The sequence below is a fragment of the Gobius niger genome, assembly GCF_951799975.1.
Source record: "Gobius niger genome assembly, chromosome: 6".
Classification (NCBI taxonomy): Eukaryota; Metazoa; Chordata; class Actinopteri; order Gobiiformes; family Gobiidae; genus Gobius; species Gobius niger.
The window spans coordinates 19,042,761-19,061,921 of record NC_136857.1 but is presented as its reverse complement, the minus strand read 5'-3'; the positions used below and the strand labels follow the sequence as shown (position 1 = coordinate 19,061,921).

The 19,161-nt window shown below is 40.2% G+C and overlaps 1 protein-coding gene across 11 annotated transcripts; it reads right to left on the bottom strand.

Annotated features, from left to right (window-relative positions):
- Positions 1-879: 879 nt before the first annotated feature.
- Positions 880-18,470, bottom strand: ralgapb (Ral GTPase activating protein non-catalytic subunit beta). Of its 11 annotated transcripts, none has more exons than XM_079558134.1 (31): positions 18,338-18,470; positions 17,372-17,592; positions 15,976-16,178; positions 15,714-15,880; positions 15,289-15,475; positions 14,297-14,428; positions 13,874-14,052; positions 12,450-12,601; positions 11,788-12,025; positions 10,649-10,684; positions 9,664-9,865; positions 9,368-9,535; positions 9,166-9,280; positions 8,234-8,381; positions 8,083-8,147; positions 7,867-8,011; positions 7,333-7,463; positions 7,032-7,214; positions 6,809-6,957; positions 6,530-6,717; positions 6,349-6,452; positions 5,999-6,154; positions 4,937-5,146; positions 4,588-4,746; positions 4,337-4,508; positions 4,142-4,264; positions 3,924-4,060; positions 3,733-3,841; positions 3,489-3,567; positions 3,036-3,184; positions 880-2,795 (listed from the first exon to the last, which is right to left on the bottom strand). In XM_079558134.1, the coding sequence occupies exons 2-31, from the start codon at positions 17,546-17,548 to the stop codon at positions 2,602-2,604; spliced, it is 4,557 nt and encodes a 1,518-aa protein (XP_079414260.1). In that variant the 5' UTR covers positions 17,549-17,592; positions 18,338-18,470; the 3' UTR covers positions 880-2,601. The 11 variants fall into 11 exon arrangements, with proteins under 11 accessions (XP_079414260.1, XP_079414264.1, XP_079414263.1 ...); XM_079558138.1 differs by having other exon boundaries at positions 4,142-4,261; XM_079558137.1 differs by having other exon boundaries at positions 5,999-6,151.
- Between the last annotated feature and the right edge of the window lie 691 nt (positions 18,471-19,161).

The window sequence follows — 19,161 nt, the reverse complement described above, 5'->3', positions numbered from 1 at the left end:
TTTGTGTTAAAAAGGAAAGACCACAAAACATTGAAAAACATTCTCAAAGTAGACATAAATAGAGAGAGCAGGTGTCGCATTGCCATCTGCAGAAAAATGCAAAACCTGACTGAATGGTTACTTGAAACATGGGGGGGTCTCAGTGCACTGCAATCATAGACATCAGAGGGTGTCATTTATTAAGGCAGGTGCTAAATAGTGGGTGCAAGCCAACAAAAATAACATGTGTTTGCGTTTCATTAGTCATTTGATGTTGCCTGCTGTATTTCATAGCCTAAGGCCCCAAATCTGATATGTAAATAAGACAATGCAGGGCGAGTAAAAAAAAAAAAAATGTGCATGGACTTTGTTGTTGATCTGCTTTAGCACGTGCTACTTGCTTTGCACATGAGCAAGACCCCCAGAGTGTACTGTAGTGAGTAGCTAGTAGACCTTTTCGGAAACATTGCGTGTGTCGTCCTCTGCTGGACATAGGAAGCGCCTCTTGGTGTCGAAAGTCCTGATTTTGTTGTAATCAACGATCAAATGTCTGCCACAAACTACCCTTGTGGTGTCTTCTACATGAAATTTGGGAGCACATATGTGATTGGCTGTCAAGTGTAATGACAATAATAATAATAATAATAATAATAATAATAATAATAATAATAATAATAAAACTATCGTAAATTTAATCATGGGGTCCCACTAACGTTCATAAATGTGCTTTCATTTGTAAAGAGCCCATATGGATTAAAGACATGGTGGTTTTAATATTTAAATTATTTTCGTGGACACTTGCTGAACTAACACACACCACATGAAGCACTTGTATTTAAAAAGGCAGCAATAAATTAAGAAGCAGATTAAAATTTCAATAAGATTTTTTAATTGATGCATGTTACATTCAAAAAACCATGGTGATCTTCCCGCACACATAACAGCATACATACAAGGTTTCTTTGCCATCTCAGAGGAATGCAATGGACAACTTTTAAATGCCTTACACAATCATATATTTACATATTATCCTCCTCTTATGTACATGGCAAATCCTTAAATATGATCAAACATTAATGGAGTAACATAAGGTACAATGTATGACTGATTGTATGTAGTTCTTTAAGCATATTTTTATGTACTTTCCTTCCAAAAAGGCATGTGCATAAAGCACAGTCATAAAAAGTGAAGTCACACAATGATAGGTTAAAAACTTGACAATGCCTCTTCATTCATAGTTAACAAGATAAAATTCTTCCTTCAGCAGGGTTTAAGTACAAAAAGACAAGTAAAGTAACCAAAGGGAATAGAAAATAAAATGTGCTCAGTGCATTAAGACATTTCCCATATAACAAAGAAACAAGAGGTGTTTGCCCTGTTCCATTGCTGTGATAAATAAGTTCACATTGTTACAGGCAGACAGTGAGTGGGCTTCAATCAAAAAAGTTCAGTGAGTAAACGTAAGTGAAGCAAAAGTAACCGAAGCAAAGCAAAAAAAAAAAAAAAAAAGGCAAAAAGTCTAATTTATTTCTAGTGCTTGAACTGAATCCAACTGATCAATGACTTCCCCCCCGGGGCCAAAAGACAGAACCTTGAATAGTATAATGTGACCAGTACTGGTGGGAGCGAATATTTTAGCTTTGATATCGGTAAGATTTTTTTAAATGAACTCTATGGTTCCATTTGGCCATTTGCAGAAACCTTATATCTGCAGTAATCAAAGAAGTATTTGTGAATTAATATAAAATATGTATATAGAAGATAAATTATTCAAAGTAACAAAATACGGAAATTGTAAATGCTAAAACATGTTTAAGGAGTCACAGCATCTCATAGCAACGTGTAGTGTCAAACACAGGCAGAACCCTGCCCACTGTGGTACATATACCACATTTGCTTCAATAGTCCATCATACTGTGCTGTAGCTGAGGTGAGATGGGAGACAATTACACAGGCACAGAGACAGTGTTAGTGCCATACTGGCATCACAATAAAAGAACAGAAATCTAAAGCAGCAATATACAGGTTTGTTGCTCAGTGCTGCGACTATGGCCAAATGTGTTCATACAAGGAAGACTTTAGCTTGAGACTGAAATGTTTGGATGATAATTGCATCAAACTGTCAGTTGCTTCTAAGTACATTTGAAAAAGCCAAAGCAATTATGCATTTTGACAATGTTTTAACAGTATGCTCACTTAACAAAGCCCAATGTAGATTTGGAGAAACATTACTGAAACTTGAATAGCAGGGGCTATCTCCGACTCTTCTGAAGGCCAACAATGGAACTTTTATATTGCAGTTGAAGACGAGCAAAACTCTTTCAGAGCAAAAATCTAATAAGTACAGCCACTGTTGAATTTCAGCCATTCAAATGTTCAATCAGCGACTGCAACATTAAAAATGTAGCTTTTTCTCCACCTTGGCAATTTCACACTTTGCTCTCGTAGTCAAAGGCAGACAGTGTTGATATATGTATTCATATAAATAACAAAATAGTACAATATAAATATAAAGATTCTTGTGTGTGAAATGGGATGTGCATTTTGGAGATGGTTTGTAGGAATAAGAGTTGCGTGTTGTGTGTTTGTGTGCCAGTGTCAAGACAGGACAGGCGGGTGGAGTTATAGGTGAGGCCGTCCCTCCCCAACCTCGCGGAAGAGTGAGGTGTAGAACTCGGGCTCTAGCTGCTTGTTGCGATAACGCTGGACAATTTCTGTAATCTTCTGCTTCCGCCTCACATGAGGAGGGTTGTACAAGTCACTTTCCAAGCGTTTCCTCCGGCACACATTAATGACCGTTTGGCGTACAAGAAAACCTGGAGGATAAAAATAATTCAATGTGTTCATAACAGGAAAAAGCAAGCATTACACATTTTTACCCATTTCTAAACAAAAGCTGTACATGTGCATGCCGAAGCATGCACATGCTGGTTTACCATAGGTACATAAGCTAGAGTCAACATAATGTTGATTTGGGCATGTTCCTTTTACATACTGTAAAAAATACAAGAGTGCACTATAGTCAGGCTCAGTACCTACAAACAAGATGATCTTACCTAGAGCCCTGCGGCTGACCACCATGCCATCCACCAGGGGAATGACCATGCCGAATTTACCCACCGCTCCATGCAGCCTAATCCTGAAGAGTCCAGTCTTTAGGGGGTGAATGAAAATCAGTGGAACATCCTTCTCTAATAAACCTGACCTGCAGCAGACACAAAGAAAAAGGGGTCACATTCAGGAACAGAGATAGGCTTATGTTAATATTTTTTACTGCTTCATTTGAGTTATTGGTTACTAGATTACATACATTTACATGCTAAGAAAACCAACTCAGAAAACAGCTGGTTTTAGAACAAGTAGGTATCTTGTGTGGCACCAATTTGTGTCACATTTTTCTGCAGATGCTGCTAAGCTTCCTGTTTGGCTTTGCAGCTGATTTCCTTTTGCAATGCTGTTTTCTTGTTAGCGCCCAATCAAGTGCCCTTTACAAACCACACGTTTTGTACCTGCAGGAAGTGCTGTTGCTCATGCTGGCTTCCAAACCCGTACTAGTTTCCGCCAAAAGATCAGTTAGTGGGAAGTTTTCTAAACAAAACAAACAGTGTATGATCAAGTAAAGTTGCCATGTTTACATTTAACACAGCAAATAGGTTTAATTTTCGGCCAAGCGGACAAGACAGAAATTTGTTTTAAAATCCTTGAGAAGCTTTAAGTAAGCCCGAAAACGCTCCTTACTGCACATGTGCTTACCAACATCATCAAAGCGCTCCACCCAGACCACAAACACCTTTGTTTCAGGTCCCAAAGCAGGGAATGACTTTCCAGTCGATGACCTTTTTGTTTTAACCAGAGGACTTAGCTGCAAAAACAGGACACCACACATTTGTTTGAGCCGACAAAATTCGCATTGACTGATAACAGAGTGAAGCAGCTCATCATACCTTTTTAACAGACTCAAGGTTTTCAGAGTGGTTAGGGAACAGCTCCAGTGTGAGGTTGGGTTGTTTCAAATGACCAGGCATTATTTCGGAGTTAGTGTCTGCTTCCACTGTGGAGTCACTGTGTACAGATGACTCCTCTGTGAAGGAACGGAGCACTTTTAAACATGTTACATAATAGTTACAATAATTACATACAAATCTAAATTAAAACGACTTACCAGAATTTTCCGTTAAAGAGGGGACAACAAAGGCGATTTCTGTCAGAGCATCAGCATAGTAGAGAACTTTCTTCTCCCCATTGAACACTGAACCTCCGGTGTCTTCAGGGGAGGAAGCATCTTCTGACAAAAATCCATTATTTAGTAAAACATTTTACTTGAGCGCAGTGGTAGTCATCACACTCTTCCTTTTACCTGTATGCTGCACGTCGTTGCTGTCCAAACAAGAGTTGTTGAGAGACCAGCTAGTGTCTAAATGTCCAGTCCATCCTGGATGCCGTCCTACGTCCACAGGCCAGCCTAAGGACAGCAGGAACTCCAGAAAGTGGGGCTGGACACTTGTAGATGATTCTACATTCTTTAGAATCTGAAAAACAAGACAATTATTGGATTTAATGTTATTTTGGTCAAACATACAAACCATTTAAAGGGCTGTATTATAGTACCTCATGACTGCTTTTCTGTCCAGCCCTAACATAGAAAATAAAAACGGTGTCAAAAGGTCGACATGGCAGCAGGTCCAGGTAACTGATGTCCTCAAAAAACCCAGATAATGAGGAGTCCAGGCCAATCAGGTGAGGAGGTAGGCGACTGTTGTTTGGCTCCTGTAACAAAATACATTTAACATATCATGTACGTTCATTACTTAACTGGTATCCTACATTTGGCTGAAATTACATGTTTTTATGAAGGCTGGGCATGTGGCTATCTAATAACTAACAGCAGGATAATTCAAATGTAATATTTGGAGAGACATTAGTTTATTATGGCTTGACAGAGCCTAACAGCAGTGACCTTCAGTGCCTCCAGAGACAGAAAGCCAAAATGGGAGAGGAAGAGACGTGCGGTCTGGAACTCCTGCGCAGGTGGAGGGGGTTTGCAGTCTGTCTGCGGGTCAGGGAAAGGCTTGGACTTCAACACCTCTTCACTGTGTCGTTCCAAGGTATTCTCATATTCTATTTGCTTGGACATCAGAATACGCAGCTTGTCCAGTTGAACCTCAAGCTGAATGGAAAAGTGACATTATTAGAGGGAGGCAGCAGTTGAAAACGTTTCCTTCCAAAAATACACAAATGGTTTAATGTTAATAAATGTCACTTTAACATTTTTTTCTTTGAAGACATACACTCAACTACTACACTATCAGCAAACTGTTCAGAAATGCATCAGAAATAATAGAAAAAAATGAAACGCCCAGACTGTTTCAGGACAATCCTCATGAAGATTAAATTAATCTTAAAAATAAATAATAATGTGCATTAGCCACAGCCTAAAATAAAGGCCAATACCGTCTCCATTTTAAAAATGATTGGCCTTTGTCCAGTTTGTCTGCACTGTTTAGTATTTAAGCTGATTATTTGAGATAAATCAATACATTATTTAATTCATTAGAACAATAAATACTACACATGAAGCAGGTGAGTGTACATCATTTTACCCAAATCAAGAGCAATCCAATACAGTCGCCACGCATTGACTATTTTTATGGTGTTTGTAATGGTTTAACTGCTTTCCAAATAATCCACTGTTCGGGCATAGCAGGACCCATTCATTTGAAATTATATTTCAAATAATTGGCCCAGTCAAAAAATGCAATTGCAACTGTATTGAACTAAAACACCTCAATTTCACATATGCTTGTGTTTACCCAGATGATTTCCCCAACATCCAAAAAAACCCTTCTCACTCTGAAGACTCACATGTGGGTAACTGCTCAGCAGATACCGTGTATCATCCTGCCAGCCCATAAAACACACCTACATTTGTTTAATAATAATAATAGTTTCAGACTACATGGGCTCATGCTACAGTATTTCAGTGAATTAAAAAAAAGAAATAAAAAACAACAATGCTCACCTCTTTACTGACAATATCATCCAGATCAGGAATACTGACATCGGCTTTGACCAGGGGAATCTTATCCACTTCTTCAGGGAATGGCCTCTGTTTGACATTGTATTTAATGCCCACATCATTGTTTGGTGTTGGACGGCCCTCAGGAACAAACACCTGCTGTGAAATATGTTAAAAGAGAGCAGCATTAGCACTCAGGGGGAGACCAGCATATTATAGGTCACAGATTCTGTTACATTGAAAGACAAAATAAATTTAATGTTGGAAATCTGAATGCGAGTTTGTCAAATTTAATGTCAAATATTAAATTAAAATGGATTAACATTCAAGAAGGGCAGGAAGTATACTCTCACCCTCTGATTGGCCCGTGCCCCTCTCGGCTGATGGAAAAGCTGCATGGTCCAGGCATGTCTACCAGCAGTGCCCCGGATCATCACGGTCACTGATGGACTGGGATCTGGCAAGAAACAACAATCATATGTCTTTTACAAACCATACTATTAAACTTAACCGAAACCTTAAAGGTTTACTGACTCTGCTCGTTCCCCAGTGGTTGCTCCAGCATGGCCAGGATAACGGAGTTGTCCAGGACAAAATAGCGGAAGTTGCTGGCTCCAGTGGCACTGAGTCGGGCATAACGAATTAGTGTTTCTTCATTCAACAGGCTGCAAGTGGAGGCAGGCCCACTGGGAGAAGGGAAGGCCCCCAACACCTGCATGATACTGGGGTGACAAGGGAAAATATTGAAACACTACTAAACATGCAACGTCATTTTACTGACAAATGATCTTTTTGCACAAAGTTAGGTCTTACCAGGACAAAGTGGCTTCAGCAGCATCTTTCACTCTCATTGAGGCTGGGTTGTGTTCCTTCTCCCCTTTATGTCTAACTTCGTTTTCCTGCCGAGATTTGCTTCCGGAGATACCAAGCTCTACGATGTCCAAAACCTCCATCAAACAGTCCTATAAGAGGGGCATTTCTGAGTCAAGTGCCAACATTTCAAAAGGCATATAGAGCAATTCAATAATGTTGCTACCTTCTCATCCAACATGTCTGGATGTTCTGTGAGCCACACACAGAGGAACTGGAAGGCAGCGACAATCATGGAGTGGAGGTCTCGGGACTGAAGCGGGGCAGGACGGCTACATTGATAGACTATGTATGTGCATATGGAACTGATGGCTCGCTTTCGGTCTGCAGAGTCTACTCCCACCTTCACCTGTGCAAAAAAACAAAAACATTGGGGGTCATTTTAAACATAATATGACATAACACACCAGAAAGAGGGTGCCATTTCGGGTGCCAACTCAGCCACCTCTCCTCAGACTTGGACCTACCTTGGCGAGCCCAGCCAGCAGTTCCAGAGCAGCCAGTGATATACTCATGTCTTGCCTCCATTGTGAGTTGAGTCTCTGGGTAACGAGGTGGATACTGCGCACCAGCAGGCCTGTTGCCGTATCTGCAAGAGCTAGATCATATAACACCCCGAAATACCAAACACCGCAGAGAGAAGAGCAAAGCAAGACAAAAGCAACACGTCTGTCATATTAGAGCAACATTCCACAAAGCTACAAACAGAATGCAGACCAATACAACACATGCATCAGCAAACAGATTTAGCACAGCATAAAGGTCTTTTTAAAAGTTGAAAGTAGGTTGTTTGAAAAAACCACATTCCTAAACACTGCACCACAGCAAAATAATCCGGCTTCACCTACACAAACATTTCACCCAGCGTTTCTTAACTCGGTATACCACTTTAACCACGTTAGCTACAAAGAGTAAAGCTGTTATTCATCCTCATGTTATTCTCCACAAAGCTGCAAACAAACAATTACACCATGCTGCATAAAATGTCTGCGGTCTCTCACCATAGTCGCGGAGTAGAGCTTGTGCCGGCCGCTCAGTGTCGGGGCTGGTCGCCTCAGTGCTGCCCCCGCTGTTGAAGCTAATGCCACTGTTGGTCCGGCTGTGACTCTGACTTCTCACAGTGACATGACTGCCGTCCATGCTCCACTGTCAACACAGACGCTTGTGACATAACGGCTTTTCCTCAAAAACGCAACGTTCACTGACGAAATACATACGGTTTCAGTCTGTGCGCCGATAGATTCCAACAACGCAGAATCCTGGACAATATTCAACATTGCCCCTGTAAAATAAAAAAAAATAATAATAATTTAATAAATATTATACCAAAGTGACAGATCTAAATGTGCAATGCTCCTAATCTGTTACCGAGGATGAGTTGTGTGTTGGTGGGGTCAGTCTCTGTTTGCAAGGCCCCTATGAGAACATTGACTAGCCGGAGCCTTAAGGACAGAAAAGACACAGGCTGGTCGTGAGGCCCTCCATCCTCCTCATTGAACTTCCCTTCCAAAAGAACCTGCAGTACAAGAAAAAACATCAACAATGTTAGACTGGTTTTATATCAGCAACAACATACTAGGAACAATCAGGAGTTTTCAAATCTTTTTTTTTCTCCCAACATGATTATAACTCAGTCATTTAGTGCACAAAGAGAAAAGGCATATAGAAATTAGAGGTTGACCGATATATCGGACCGATATTTGGGGATTTTACAGCATCGGCTATTGGCCGATCTAGTGCCAATAAAAGCCGATATCTCAGGGACCGAAAGTGATAGAGACTTCCCATCTCTGCATTAGAAAGAGCAATGTCAGGGCTTTAAAAGGAGTCCTCCCACACCCTCTCAGGCCATGGGAACGGAGAAACGTCGCGATGAAAATTGGTTACAAGCTTGATTAAAGTTAGTTAGTTTCACTAAACCTAAGTGAATATGGACATGCTGCATGTCATTTTGAAGCACAGAACCTGGTGAATTCAATTGTTGAGCTAGTTTTAACCTTTGAAAACAGCTGGCTAATGCTAACTGGCAACTAATCACTAACTAATCACTCACTAATCAAAGCTGGGACAGAAACTATGATTTAATCACCTCAATAACATAAAATCAGCCACTGCTGGAGTGGGCAAATAATAAATATCAACCAAGCATATTAGCATCAACCAATAAAAAACGCCAAAAATCGGCGTCAGCCTTAGAAAAACCTGTATCCGTTGACCTCTAATAGATTTGTGACTTATGTGATTATGAATTGAAGAAGGCCTTTGTATGTTTTGTCCACAGAAATCTTTGTACCGCTTACCTCAGATTTAATGTTTCCAAAGTGATGTGGTAATGGCAACATGGTGAGTAGAATGTTAATGGAGGCTCTTCTCAGGTCAGTAGGATTGACATACATCTTAAACTTGGAGAGCTCCCTGAGAGGATAAGAATTAGAAACAAAGCAATCATTTTACGGTAAAACACTCACACTCCAAGTGAGTCTTTCAGAACGGAGTACTGACCTGTCTGGCACAATAGTCTCAAGAGCAGCTATGAAGTAGGGCACCACCACATTGATGCCCTTCAGGTCAGAGCAGAAGAGAGAGGAGGAGTTGAGAATAATTGAGGCTAGAACTGGTCTGCAGATGAAGTCAGAGATCTGGAGACCTTGGATGAGAACCATATAGAATCTGCAAAACATACAAAAACATTATTAAAATAAAATACCTTGAAATCAGCAACCCAATCAGGCTAAATCATATGGTGCATTTTTCAAAGCATGCAAAATGATTCCAGCCTTTGCAGCTGTATGCGATACCTGGAGAGGTAAACCGGTAAAATGTCCTCTCCAGTTTTCTTGCTACAGAAAATGCGACAGAGCGTCCCACAGGCTTCGGCCCGTCCAGCCTCGTAGCTCTCTGGGAACTCATTGGCATCGAACATCGGGTTGGACACCATGGACTCGGTGGACATTTGGGAGCCCTTCCTCCTCAGCTCCAGACCTACTTGAGTAGCTATTGCTGCAGAAAATAAAAACGGAAACAGAGAATGAAATCTCCCCAAGTTGTACCACGCTCCATTGTCAACATGCATGATATATATATATATATATTGAGGCAAACCAACAACTGCCATCTGCTATTCGTACACAAAATAACACTTACAGTTCAAAACAGGCAACACAACCACAAAAGGAGAACTTGACCAGAGTTGCAAGCACACACACTCCTCCAAAAGCATTCCACAAAGGGAGGTCTGACACAACGACTTCACCAAACGGTTAACTCTTGCGGGTCGCTAATAAAACATCAGTCACTTCTTACTGCGAGGACAAAGCAAAATCCCTGTGTCAGCTGCTCCCATGCTGTAGCAATTTTATGACGGTCACTTACACTACAAACATTCACGTCATGCATCGAGGCACCAAACCAATAAACTTAAAACAAGTGGACAAGAGATAAAATATCACGAGGAAAACATTGATGCTGAACTCAGAGGGTCTCACAGGTTTTAAGATTAAGGATTAGTATGACCCAAAATAAAATGTGAACATAAATAAATGATAAAATAAAACATGGCGGCGTTGTCATGGTGGGAAAATGTGGTCAGTTGGTGAAACCCATTCCATCACCTTTGGAAACAGAGAACCCTGGTGAATAGTTTATATGGCATGGTGGCAACAACTAAAGCAATGGCAGAAATGGCAATGGTACAACTGAACTAAAACAAATAAAAGAAAGCAGGAAGATTTGTCAAGAAACGCAAATCAAGTGAGGAAAAACAAAGCTGCCATTCCTACTTACAAGATTTATAAGAAAGAAGAATTTGGATAAAAGAGGCTGCAAGATAACAGAAATAGTGGAGAGACACAAAATCAAAGCAGATCTGATTCAAATCAGGCATGAATGTGATTTTAATTTTGTTTTCCCCGACTAGTGACTTCTTAATTTCTAAAGCTCTTACAATGGACAAGATAGACACGAGCAGAACACAAATGACAGCCAATCATTTACAAGATTACTTAAAACACGACTTTTTTTCCCCATTCTTGTTTCAGTTAAACTCCGATTTGAAGGGGTTGCTATAGTGGAAAAAATGACACTAAAATGCTGATCTAGGTCTAGAAAATATTTAAGCAACAATGAAGGCAGTTTTGGGGGCAAAGGAGCTGAATTGAATAGAGATGTCAGAAACATCTCAAAAGTTTAGAAAGCAACAAAACTTTGGGAAATTAAGTAGTAGTACTTAATTAAAATAGAAAAAAAAAAACATCTTCTAGCCTTAATTAGATGACATTAAACAAACACTTAATGTTAACTGCTAAACAATCAGTCTACTGCTCTTAAGTACATCTCATTTGTAACATTTTGGTTGCATAACAACATTAGCCAGTTATTAATATACACTGCAGGTCCAATGTTTTAGAACACTATTTCAATTATCTTAAAAATTATGCATTTCAATGCCTCATTGTGTGTATCAGAGGCATGTTCATACACACTGAAGACATTATATTCAGATATTTTTTAACCATTTTATTGTTTGTTGTTATATCTACCAAAGATGGCTACTTTATGTGGCACCAAAATCCCATCATTTATAAGAAAGCTTGAAAAAAATGGGGTGTTGTAGAACTCCTCAAATGTATTGTATGAATCAGTATTATGGTATTAAGACATAAAGTTTGCCTGTCATCAATTATTTGTTAAAATGTACTGTCTAAACTTGGTCGCATCTACCCAAGTCATCAAATCAAAGTGCTGTTCTGAGAAAAAAAATGGTGAGGGAAAAATAAAAAATAAAAAGATTTCCCAAAAGCACACAGACAGATAAAACACAGAAAACTGAACAAGAACATGTACGACGACCAGCAACAGAAACACCCACCTGCCCATGCACAAAAGGAAATGCATTAAGCCGCGGCATGTTGCTGGCTTCTTACCGGTCATACTGGGGTCTCGACTCAGGCCGCTGTGGAGCTTACAGTGGACCAGAGCGGCGTCAAACAGCCATTGACCAAACAGGTTGAGGATGCTGTTGACTTTAGGCCGGGCCGGGGCAGGAAGGGGCCGGGACTCCCAGTTAGTCTGGTTTGGACTGGACAGTAGTGTGGGCGATGAGGAAGGCTGCTGCTGCTGTTGCTGCTGTTGGGATGATTTGGTTGGTTGAGCCCCACTAGCCTGCACAAAAAGTTGATAAAGAAAATGTTATGTTTTAAGTACAAATACTTGAGTAGCTTCAGCACTTATTTACATACATTAAATAGTGAATTTTCAGGATTTTACACTTAACATGTTTTAGATTAAATTAAAAATGTGATATTTGTATTTTGATTTCAGTCTAATTTCAAAAGGTAAAATATATAGTAAAAAAAAAAATGGCCCGTTGGCCTGTCTTTTCTGTGGGCGGGATTTCAAACTGAAAAATTGCGGAGTTAAGGTTTTGACAAGGAGGTGGGCTGAATATTTCAGTGAATTAAATTCCAGGGAGATAAACTTTGGTTTGTTTTTGTGCTGTTGGTGTTTTTTTCAGTCAAAATGGTCTGATAAAAAATACAGGCATTTAAACTTAAAAAGTCTGATGGTTTTTGTAATAATCACTTACAGTTGAGCTCTTGCTTGTCGTTTTGGTGACCACTGCATGCCTTTGCTTGCGACTGTGAGGGGGAGTGGTGTTGGTGATGGACGGGGGCGGAGACATGCTCATTCTGTTGACTGGGGTGGGTGGAGCACTGTCAGCTCTGGGTCGTGATATACCTGTTAACATAAACACACATGTAATGAGCTAAGGGACTTTCATTTTCGGCCTTTACTTAAAAAGAACAAATCTGATCATGATCTAAAATAAGACAACTACTCATGCTTCTTTTTGCTATGGTAAATTTGATCATATTCCCAATTTAATGTCATCCAAAAGAAAAGTTTTTTTGAGGATCTGTGAGTTGATCAAACGAGAGACATTTGTTGACAGACATGCAGGACATTTGTTAGAATCAGAAACCAATGACAAATACTCATCATGATTTTGTGTTTTTAAGCCCACACAGTTGATCTTGCTGCCAAGTGTGAAAAATGAATCTGGGACATTTAGTCAAGAGCATGACTAAAACCAGGGGTTAATGTTACCACCGCTCCAATCCATTCAAAACCCTTTTTGTAAAGCAATACTTCTTATGTGAATACCATGGGAGTGCAGCAGCGGAGAGAAAGTGAACACCCTCTCCCGCAGGACTTTCTTTGCAACAGAGACACCTACAGGGCAATACAGAGAAATACACACAGTACGACATGGATCTATTCACTATGACAGAGGAGGTCCATTTAAAACTGCAAGGGAAGACTAACAAGTTAGTTAGTTAGTTAAGACAAAAATACAACAAATATATATCTTGTTTTTTTTTATCTTTCATCAGTGGACAAGGCACAAAAGATATTTCTAAAACCTCTTAATCTGATGGAGATCATCACCAAAAATATATTGTTCATGAAAACACATCAGTAAATCAAACTACAACTTCTGAGAGTTGTAGAATTTGACAAAATAATAATAATTAATGCTTTGAGGTTTATGTTGAAACAAATTTGCTATTTTCTTTCTTACCAATGAGTGAGGAAAGCCCTTTTCTTTGGTCCTCATGGCGGGGAGCTGACATTGCCGTAATACCACCCCCTGGTGGCCAGGGGTGACTCCAAAAGACACTTTGGAAATATTATTCTAATGTAGCTATGGACCTGGTTTAAACAACTTAAAAGCCTGGCTCCAAACAGTTTTATTTTTTCTAGAAATCGCTATGGCCCATTTGACAACGCTGGAGTAGGTATCATATTTTCTAAGTCTATGATTGACAGGCTCTGGAGCACTGTGGAGGCTCATAGTCGGTCCGCCTGCCCCGCAAGGGTGGGGCTTCCCGCCTTTAAGCCGTACTCCTCAATCTTAGCAGCCATGTTACTTTCACAGACCACTCAGGATCATTACTATGAATGAGGCTGACTGGTCTGAACTCTATTATGTAGATCTATGTTTCTTACCCAAGAAAGCATCCACTAAGCAGCTGATGCCCCTCATAGCCCTGAAGAAAATCTGGGGGAGCTGTTTTAAGCATGGATGCAGAACTACTTCATGAGGAATCCCGCTGGAGTTAAGGAACTGTTCTTGAAACTTTGGAGTTGTGCTCACAATGGCTGGATTACTGAGATCCACTGGATTGCTAAACAAAAAAACCAAAAAAATACAGTTATACATTATGAAGACTGTAGAAGGCATACATGTTAATGTTTCATTATGTTAAGGGTGTTTAGAAATGCCAGGTTAGACACTTCTGTAAAGCAGGTGGAAGTTACATAATAAGGGGAAGAGTTTCAAGAGGAACACAGGGACATTTGCATTTGAAAGACAGAACTTGCACCTAAAGCAATAGTTAGTGGGATAACCACAAATACTGAAGCGTGTACCTCAGCATGTGAAGGAAGCGATACCACGTCTGCGACACACAGTCGTCATCCATCTCTAAAGGAATCAGGTTGGCGTCGTCATCAGGAACTTTAAACGGTGGGAAGGTTGGTCCGTGTGTGAATCGTAAAAGCCTTATAAAAATGCACCACAAAGCAGAATATTTAGTAACACAAACCAATACCAGTCCGTGAAATAGCAGGGTCAAGGCTAATTAAAGCAAAAAGTGAAATGTTTTTTTTCTGTTGCATAGTTGTTTTAATGCCCACAGGAAAGATGTTTGCAGTATACACAGTTAGATCTAGATGTGTTTGCTTTCTTGGGTTGACATAACACAGAATGAGACCGAATGAAAGCTACTGTACATATTATTAGTTCTTAGCTCAAAAGTCCGACTGTAATTATCCCCATTCCATGTCCGCACCTCCGCAGCGCTCTGTACTTTCATTCCTTCCTGCTTCGATGTCAGTGCGCCGCGGGCAGAAACACGTGTAGAAGCACATGTGTGTGTAATTGTTCTGGTGCGTGTAAGCGCAAAAAAAAACACTTGCCGCAAAGTGCACTAGTAGCGACAGCAGAGACTTATGTTTGTAATGAGAGAGAAAGTAAAGTGGGACGTGGATGCTGTTGAGCGGCTCCAGTCTACAGATCTATCGGTTTAAATTGAGGCGGCTCAAAGTGACTGAAATTTAATGAAAACAATTAAAACAAAATGCAAAACCAAGCCTATAATAGATGCTGTCTAGTAAAAAAGAAATCACAATTATATCAGATTATTTAAATGACGAGATATTTAGATTTTGTGAGAATTCAGGCCGATACCTGTCGCTCACCTGGATGTTCTATCACTCTCGAAGTGAAGAAATTATTATTATTATTATTATTATTATTATTATTATTATTATTATTATTATATCTGAGAAAACATTTGAAAATAAGGATAATCAAAACTATGTCAGTCCTTTTACCAACAGTCTTTTTGGAGTATTCTAACCTGGAGGTGAGAGCACAGGCCACCCTGCTCCACTGCTCCACCACAGGAGGGTGATGTCTCCAGTTGGCTAGCATTTCTCTCGCCGTCTTCCAATATGGTGGTGTGGGGAAGCATCGAGCGCATGCCAGCAGCCACACCTCGAACAGCACTGCCATGAGTTTTTCAGCCAGTTTCTCGGCCACACCAACTGAAGACAAACATTAACAGTCCTTTCTTACGTTGCTGCTATACATACAAATTTAATAAAACAGTTTATTGGGATATATTCAGAAACATGCCCCTATAGACAATACATTAAGTATCAATAAAGTTATCCAAGAAATAGTCTAAAGATATACCATAAAATAAACAAACAATGTCAACTCGTATTTTGACCCTACAGTTCTGGCACTTCCCATTTAGTAAGCGTTTAGTGACCGATTTACCTCCAACAGTGGGTGGTGCAAGTAATGTGTCATTGATGCGGAGCAGAAAGAGCAGCAGCACCTCCCATGTTTCCCTCACCATGGAAACAGACTCACGGGCCAGTTTTTGGACAGCCGTTAGAACCTGCTGGCACAGTCTAATGTGGTTTAGACTGTGCTGCTCAGGCCTATAAGAGAAGAGCAGGTGAAAGGTTACAAAAAACAAAGTCGAGAGAAACTGGTTTGGCTTTGAATTTCTAACAAAACAGCTTTAGACTCATACCTTGGTACAAAGACATTGTAGAGATGTTTGAGGATTTGTTGGACGTACATATTGGGTTCTCTGACCACAGGTCGGGGCATGGAGTCTCTGGGTGAAACCAGGGCCATCATCCAGTCCGTGTACACATCCACGCACAGTTTGACCGTGTCCCCCTCTAAAGGCAAGGTGAGGCCATAACAGAGCACCTCCATGGTCCATTTCACCTAAAACATAACACTTCATCCTCAGCTGCTTTGATTTTTTTTGTTTTTTAGGTCAACCTCAGTCAGTAACTGTTAAATAGCAGTAACTTTATCAGCTCAAACGTTTGGAAAACTTCAAGAAAAGATCAGTTTGTTTTGCTTCTTGGGGATATCATGAGGGAAAAACAAATGTCATGCCAATAGAACAGTTTTATCTGACCTTGGATTTCATACAGTAGCTAACTGTGGTTTTTGATAGAATACAAGTAGTAATCCATATTAAAGTGTACACTTAAATAATTTTATGTTAAGTTATATTTTCAGATATTAGTCACAAAACTATAAAGGTGCTAGAGAAACAGAGTGCATTTCCTTCGGGTGTGCACAGTGCGGTTCATTTTGCTTTCATCTGCTGAGTTCCGCAAACAATATCGTCTATCATAATGTACACTGCTGCCTAACTCCACTCACATTAATAACAAGGAACATAATAATTACGAAGTGCTGAATCATAACCAGCTACCGCCTTAGGGCTATTGACAGAGGAACTTCTGTAAGCTCACAAAAACCCACATACACGTCATCTAAAGCGATCCTTACAAAGATATGCATGTTCTCACAAAACATATTGAGCACCTACGCTTGCATTAAAACCACATCTAATTAAAGTTATAGTCCAAGCCTTCTTGATACATAAAAAGCATTCCCATTAAAACTGCACTTTATTATTTACCCCACTGCTTCATCAAAAATCTTGGCGAGAAATTAAGCACCTTCTCCAACTTATCACACATAAAACATTTAATTACACTGGAATATCATCACAACCTAAACATATGCTCTGCTGAAAATGCCACAGGTTTAAAAGTCATTACTAAATGGCTTTGGAGAACCCTGTTCTTGACTGCTGCGTGACCTCACACACACTTGTGCAGTGTAGTCAGCAGCAGCTCAATAGTACATTGCTACTTACTTTCTTGCTCCTACTGTCAGTTTATTGATATCACGCTAAGTTTCAAAATGTTCCAACAAAACATGTACGAAGTAGATTGGAATTGGATCGACAAAACATGTGTAATATTGAATATTGTGCATTTTGAAATGTCTTTTAACATCTTTTGTTAGGTGCATTGGAATCACTAGTGTTAAAATGTCAACAATGTGCGAAGGATTTCTCCCTTTCACAATAACAACCCTAATGGTACAGTGTTTACCTCCTTGTCAGTCTTGAGGATGTTCTCTGTGGCCACGGGGCTTACAGCTGTGCCAAGGGGCTTGACCACAGAATTGGCCACATCAGTGCCCACAGTGGGGGGGTAAGTGTGCAGAACACTAAGGTTGCTCTGGTCACTTTGCACCACCAGCTGCAGGGAGCGCCACTCAGAGTACATGCTGCCGATGTCAGGTGGACTCTACTCACATCTCCTGCCACCACCTGTGCACACAACACAGCAAGCAGTCCATTACTAACATTATACATCAGTCTGAACAGCAGTAAGTTCGTTACTCGTGAGCCGCTTGGTATCTCTCTAACATCACATTACATACACAATGAAAAGATGGCTCTTCTTCTATGTGCTTTCCACATACCTACGCTCGGTAAGGGTCATGATGTCGCATTGATAAGGTTGCATTTTGGAAAATGAAAAATCAGCAATCTGACGACAGTATTGCTAACTCTGCAGTAACCTGCCTTCAATCTCACAAAATAACGCTGAATTTCACATTACATAGCTTTTAATTGATCAGGAAAACAATAAGCATGGGTGCGAGTGAGGAAAACAATTAACAAACAAATGGTGTCCCGATGAATAATGACAATCCGATGAAGCAAAACCAGGAAACGGTTCGGGAAATGGAAAGCTAGTCAGTGTTAGCCTATGTTTATATGACAACATGTAAGATAACTGTCTTCCATCAGCTAAATCCTGATATCTACAACAACACCATACATTTCACATGTTACTGACATACGGGTGTCAACGTATGTACAAGTCCCGAGATCTTAGATATTATCTATTTACATAGTCGTTGTTGCTAGCCTGCTAGCCCAGCTAATGCTGGCTGTGCTAGCCAGCAGGTTGACATTAGCAGATCTCCTGTCATAAAGGCTAACCGTAGACTTTGTAGGGCCGGACCGTTTTAATTTATGCTCTACAACTGATAAGTTGCAATATTACCTGGACAAGTTGGAAATGTTGTCATAACAGGTCCTCGGAAACTTGCGAATCGTTTTACCTTATCCTGCTCTAGACCAAAACAGGCTCCATCTTCGCAATGTCAACGCTCGCCAGTGCTGCCTGAGTCCTGACGGGCTAATGGGAATAGAAACTCCACATTGCGCCCCCTACTGGAGACGTGTAGCGATAGCTCTTTAAGAAGTGAGGAATCAGGAATAATGACAAACTGCTTGGTCAACACTTCTGTTTGGAATGAAATACTGACAGAAGTAATTTTCTGATCACCAAGATGAGGCCCATTATTTCGGGACAACAGTGGTTCAGAGGGTGGGGCTGGTTGTCTTATATCTGAAAGGTCGATGGTTGGAACCCTGCAGGTGCAGACTGTTGTTCTGACCTTGGGCAAGACACTTCAACCACCTTGTCTGTGTCTAAATGTAGTGTGTGATTGGCAGGCTCGGTTCAGTTGACTCTGGGACTGCTGTGGCTTACCGCAACCGAGTATGGAGTGAATGAATGACGATGTGTGCATGATAGTGTCGCACTTTAAGAAGCTTGTCAATTCAAGCTTTTAATGCCTAATACAAGCGTAAGCAAAGCCATTATTTCACTTCGGTTTTTGTTATTTATAGCCAAGCTCTTTTAACCTCCTTCCAATTAAAATTCATTTTAATGTATTAATCTTAATCAAAGTCTGTCTTAAATGTGAATAGTGCTATTTCATTTGTCCACTTACATCTGGTGGTGAGATGTTGTTGAACTAAAGTTTGAGTTCAAATAAATCCAGACCACACTTTGTAAACATAAAAAAAAGTTTTACTAAA